At 34.1% G+C, this 6,580-nt stretch overlaps 1 protein-coding gene across 1 annotated transcript in view; it reads right to left on the bottom strand.

Moving 5' to 3' along the window:
- Window positions 1-543: 543 nt before the first annotated feature.
- Window positions 544-6,580, bottom strand: part of LOC119611651 — a gene marked incomplete at its 5' end in the record, with an annotated part of 49,161 nt that continues 43,124 nt past the window's right edge. The window contains 3 exon segments of the mRNA XM_037967301.1: window positions 544-1,585; window positions 4,633-4,778; window positions 4,848-5,259. Of these exon segments, the coding sequence (XP_037823229.1) occupies window positions 1,304-1,585; window positions 4,633-4,778; window positions 4,848-5,259 (840 nt within the window).

Below are 6,580 nucleotides of genomic sequence, written 5' to 3'. Positions count from 1 at the left end.
CCAAGCATATTTCAGAAAATAGTTTTTTAACAATAAATTGCTAAAATATATCGGAGGCGAAGTATAAATCAACTTAAATGATTATTATGAAAACTAAATCACATTTTACTCTCATAACTGTTGCAGGGGGTTATATGGTCGTCCTCGCCCGCCAATAATTTCTTACTTGTTATTTTATATATCCGATAGTATCTATGCCTATTTGTTGCCCTTTTTATTTTTGATATTTCAGCTTGTAAGTTAGTATAGTCATCTTAAGTCCAAAAACTTTTAAAATTCTCTTATTTAATAGTTTATAATGTATAAAATAGCGGAAAAACACTTAAAAATTCGGGATTTTAAAATCCCCAAATTTCCCGGTATTTCATTTTTTAAAATCCCGGTTTCGGTACTTTCAAATCCCGAAAATCCCGGGATTTTCGGGAATCGGGAATTCCCGTTTGGCATCCCTAATTAAAAACTCATAATTATCACATTTATTTAGCAAATTATATAAAAATATTTAATTTTCTATATTTTTCTGTTATGATTTTTTTTTTTTAGTTTAACTTGTTTTCTATTAAATTTGCAACCTAAATTTGTTAACAATTTTGTTTTATATGTTTTTGTAAGATTTTTTTTTTTTTTCAATCAACCATTAAATTTTTGTCTAAAAATTCTATGACTACAAAATAAATATCTTGATGATCTTCTAAGACTAATTTGAGTTTTTCTGTTTTGGTTTTGTTTTGTCACTAACTACTACAGTTTTTTTCTTTAAGTGTATTTGTTTATTTAATATGTTTGTTATTAGTAAAATGTTGTTGCTGTTTTTTTCATGCTTTTTGTAATTTTGTAAAATTTTTATTTTAATGTATTTTTTCGCATTCTGAATTAGATTTCGTTTGTATATTAAGTCACTTTTAGTTTTTTTTTGGTTTTTTATTTTTAGTTTTAAGGTGTGATTAGTTTTCGTTTTAGTTGGTTTAACTGTTTTAAAATAATTGTTGTAATTCGGAGTTTTTCAACTAAAAAAAGTCTTAAATTATAAAACATTATAAATACTTAAGTAGATTTTAAACCTTTTTTATCTTGGGGAGAAGTAAACTCTTCCTGAAAAATGCACTTTTGTCCAAAGGACTTGTATATGCTTATAAAGAGAATATAATGAAAACTAACAAATTCAAATTTAAAGATCTTCACTATCATCCAAAACTTCTGGTGAAAGATCTCTAATCATTAATATTTCTCTATAGTACACGCAGACAAAAAATGTTTTTTTTTCATTGTGGAAATGAACGTATATTTACACATCCTCTTTGATTTAAAAACTGCCGGAAGAAGAACTATGATGCTGCTGCTGTTGTTGCTGCTGAAGGTGAGCAGCAGCTGCTGCTAATAACGCTGACGAGGTGGTTGATGTATTCGCTAATGTTATGGCCGACGATGTTGAAGCCGTTGTTGAGAAGGGCATTAACGCCGTTGTGCTTACCGGTGGCGGCGAACGTAAAGCAGGTTTAATATCTTCAATTTTGATGAGTTGTTCGATGGGTATTAGAGATAATTCGCCACCGGCTTGTGGCATGGGCGGTAGTTTTGCTAAAGCCTGAAAAGAGATAAAATATAAATAAATGAAATATTTCTTTAGAGAAAACTATCCATTCTGAGCCATAGAAAAGTTACAAGTTTCTTCTACAGAAACTTCTCGTATAGAAAAGCTACTGAGCAACTTTTTCTAACCACAACAATTCTGATCAACTAGAACCAGACAGAACTAGACAGGACTCTGAACAGAAATAGAACTGAACGAATTGAACAGAACTGAACAGAACTAGACAGGACTGAACAGAAATAGAACTGAATGAACTGAACAGAACAGAACAGAACAGAACAGAACTGAACTGAAACAGAACTGAACAGAACTGAACAGAACTGAACAGAACTGAACAGAACTGAACAGAACTGAATAGAACTGAAACAGAACTGAACAGAATGAACAAACTGAACAGAACTGAACAGAACTGAAACAGAACTGAACAGAACTGAACAGAACGAACAGACTGAACAGAACTGAAACAGAAACTGACAGAACTGAACAGAACTGAACAGAACTGAACAGAACCTGAACAGACTGAACTGAACAGAACTGAACGCACAGAACTGACCCGAACTGAACAGAACTGAACAGAACTGAACAGAACTGAACAGAACTGAACAGAACTGAACAGAACTGAACAGAACTAACAGAACTGAACTGAACTGAAACAGAACTGAAACAGAACTGAACAGAACTGAACAGAACTGAACAGAACTGAAACAGAACTGAACAGAACTGAACAGAACTGAACAGAATGAACAGAACTGAAAGAACTGAACAGAATGAACAGAACTGAACAGAACTGAACAGAACGAACAGAAACTGAACAGAACTGAAACAGAAACTGAACAGAACAGGAACTGAACAGAACATGAACTGCAACTGAACTGACTGAAACTGAACAGAATGAACAGAAACTCTGAACAGAACTGAACAGAACTGAAACAGAACTGAACAGAACTGAACAGAACTGAACAGAGAACTGACAGAACTGAACAGACTGAACAGAACTGAACAGAACTGAACAGAACTGACCAGAACTGAACAGAACTGAACAGAACTGAACAGAACTGAAACAGAACTGAACAGAACTGAACAGAACTGAACAGAACTGAACAGAACTGAACAGAATGAAAGACCTGAACAGACTGAACAGAACTGAACAGAACTGAACAGAACTGAACAGAACTGAACAGAACTGAACAGAAACTGAACAGAACTGAAACAGAACTGAACAGAACTGAACAGAACTGAAACAGAACTGAACAGAACTGAACAGAACTGAACAGAACTGAACAGAACTGAACAGAACTGAACAGAATGAAACAGAACTGAACAGAACTGAAACGAAACTGAACAGAACTGAACAGAACTGAACAGAACTGAACAGAACTGAACAGAATGAACAGAACTGAACAGAAACTGAACAGAACTGAACAGAACGAACAGAACTGAACCGAAACTGCACAGAAACAGAACTGAACGGAACTTGACACAGAACAGCAACTGAACTGAACAACTGAAATGAACAGAAACTGAACACAACTGAACAGAACTGAACAGAACTGAACAGAACAACTGAACTGAACAGAACTGAACACAACTGAACAGAACTGAAAGAACTGAACAGAACTGAACAGAACTGAACAGAACTGAACAGAACTGAACAGAACTGAACAGAACTGAACAGAACTGAACAGAACTGAACAGAACTGAACAGAACTGAACAGAACTGAACAGAACGAACAGAACTGAACAGAACTGAACAGAACTGAACAGAACTGAACAGAACTGAACAGAACTGAACAGAACTGAACAGAACTGAACAGAACTGAACAGAACTGAACAGAACTGAACAGAACTGAACAGAACTGAACAGAACTGAACAGAACTGAACAGAACTGAACAGAACTGAACAGAACTGAACAGAACTGAACAGAACTGAACAGAACTGAACAGAACTGAACAGAACTGAACAGAACTGAACAGAACTGAACAGAACTGAACAGAACTGAACAGAACTGAACAGAACTGAACAGAACTGAACAGAACAGAACTGAATGAATTAGAACTGAAAAGAACTAGAAAAGCAGAATAGAACTGGAACAGAACTAGAACAGAACTAGACATAACTAGAACAGACACCTAGAAAAAGAGAAACTAGAACAGACCTAGAAACGAAACTAAACAGAAACTAGAACAGAAACCTAGAACAGAACTAGAAAACAGAACTAGACTAGAACAGAAACTAGAACAGAATTAGAACAGAACTAGAACAGAATCTAGAAAAGAACAAACAGAACTAGAAAAGAACTGAAACAGAACTAGAACAGAGAACTAGAACCGAAAATAGAACAGAACTAGAACAGAACTAGAACAGAACTAAGAACAGAACTTAGAACAGAACTAGAACAGGAACTAGAACAGAACTAGAACAGAACTAGAACAGACAACTAGAACAAGAACTAGAACAGACCTAGAACAGAACTAGAACAGAACTAGAACAGAACTAGAACAGAACTAGAACAGAACTAGAACAGAACTAGAACAAGAACTAGAACAGAACTAGAACAGAACTAGAAACAGAACTAGACAACTAGAACAGAACTAGAACAACTAGAACAGAACTAGAACAGAACTAGAACAGAACTAGAACAGAACTAGAACAGAACTAGACAGACTAGAACAACTAAAGAACTAGACAGAACTAGAACAGAACTAGAACAGAACTAGAACAGAACTAGAACAGAACTAGAACAGAACTAGAACAGAACTAGAACAGAACTAGAACAGAACTAGAACAGAACTAGAACAGAACTAGAAACAGAACTAGAACAGAACTAGAACAGAACTAGAACAGAACTAGAACAGAACTAGAACAGAACTAGAACAGAACTAGAACAGACTCTGAGCAACTCTTTCTTAGGAAAGTTGTGAGAATCTGAGCAACTCTTTCCATAAAAAAGTTGTCAGAGTCTGAGCAACATTTTCTCTAGAGAATATATTCTGTTTGTGCTTAATTTTCTATAGATATAGATAGATTTTCATATTCTTACCTTGGCATGCTCTACAGCTATAGCAGCCGCCTTTTCTGCCTCTCGTTGTCTGCGTTCCTTAAGCTTTAAAGAGAAAATGGCCACTGAACGGGCGCTCTTTACCAGTTTTTGTTTTAAACGGGATTTCTTAGCAGCCAATTCGGCAGCTTAAATTAAAAGAGAAATAAATAAATTTAAATATTTAATGAAATACAGAAGTAATCCTCCTGTTATACCTTTAGCTTCATCATCTGTAGCACCACTGGGTGTGGTAACACTTCCGCTGGTAGTTTTCGTTCCTTGTTGTTGCTGCTGCTGTTGAGATGTAGTAGCCGGGTCTTTGTCATTCTGTTGCTGCTGTAAAGAAGATGCTGATGAATTCGATATGCCACCCACACTGGGTCGTGTTGCTGATGTTTCGGCTTTGCTGGAGGATAAACCACTCACACTTACTCCTCCTCCAGAGGAAGATGATGACGAAGCTACTAAATGTTGTGCTGTTGCTGATGATGATAAGAGTGGTGGTGGTGTAGCTTGTTGTGCTTGTGTGGAGGCTGTTACTTGCTGTTGCTGTGTTTTTATGGCCACATTACTCCAGGAGGGTGCTGGCTTTAAAATATCCATCGTGTCTGTATTGCTTTTAAGCTCCTTTTTTTAGGTTCATTTTTTTTTGTATTTACAATATTAAAGAAATATGGTGATGATAATGATGATGATTACGAGATGAGGTTGATGATAATGATGATGATGGTATTTCGGGATATGTGTGTGAGGCATGTCATAGCCAGACAGTTGTTTAAACAAAGGGCAGCCATAATGACAGTATAGATATGAGAAGTAAAGAAAGAAAATTGGCAAAAGGCGAAAAAGAAGATTGTGGGTATCATACAAGGAAGATTCATATATTTGTACATTATTCAGGATAGATAGATGCAAAGTGCAATTATGGTTCAGTTCAGTTTTTTTTTTCGCACATCACATATTGTGTCAGTGCAGTAATTTTTCACATTTTTACATTAATCACAATTTTTTCAGTTTTTTGTCAAATTTATACATTTTTTTCGGATCATACACATGTGCATTTTTGTTTTATTATAATAAAGATTCCACATTTATGATTTGTTGTTGTTGTGTGCAGCAGCATGGAAAAAAAGGATGTTGAAGAAGAAAACATAAAAAAAATATTTGTTAAAGTTTTTTGTTAGTTGTTGCTATTTTACAGTTTTTTTTTTTCTTTCCAAACACAAAAGTACATAAGAACATTAAAAGCTTTTGTTTGGGGATTTATATTTAAATGCAAACAATTTTGTTTCAAACTTGTTTTTTTTAAGTAATTATTTGTTAACGATTTTTATTTTAATTTTTTTTTTTTTTTTGTTGTATATTATCATGCAGTGAACCAATAGACATTTGCGTTATTTTTTATTGCTGTTTTAACATTTTAAATTAGACACAGAAAAATCATAAAATAAAAGCTCTGCAATTTATTGCAAGCTTCTGAGTAATAAATTTGTGTGTTTTTTTTTTTTTAATAACTACTGCTGAAAAACGAGTTCTATTTAATCGTACAATAAGTCAAAATTTCTAGAAATTGATATACATTTTAAACAAATTTGTTCTATAACAATTAACCGTAAAAATTTAAGTTCAAATTAGAACAGAATAGTCTATAGTCTAGTCTATAGTCTAGTCTATAGTCTAGTCTATAGTCTAGTCTATAGTCTAGTCTATAGTCTAGTCTATAGTCTAGTCTATAGTCTAGTCTATAGTCTAGTCTATAGTCTAGATCTATAGTCTAGTCTATAGTCTAGTCTATAGTCTAGTCTCTAGTCTAGTCTATAGTTAGTCTATAGTCTAGTCTATAGTCTAGTCTATAGTCTAGTCTATAGTCTAGTCTATAGTCTAGTCTATAGTCTAGTCTATAGTCTAGTCTATAGTCTAGTCTATAGTCTAGTCTATAGTCTAGTCT

This window comes from Lucilia sericata, unplaced genomic scaffold, assembly GCF_015586225.1.
Source record: "Lucilia sericata isolate MDLA Ls3-8-SP2 unplaced genomic scaffold, ASM1558622v1 Contig001505F_arrow, whole genome shotgun sequence".
NCBI lineage: Eukaryota > Metazoa > Arthropoda > Insecta > Diptera > Calliphoridae > Lucilia > Lucilia sericata.
The sequence above is the reverse complement of the archived record's forward strand: the minus strand, read 5'-3'. Positions and strand labels throughout refer to the sequence as shown.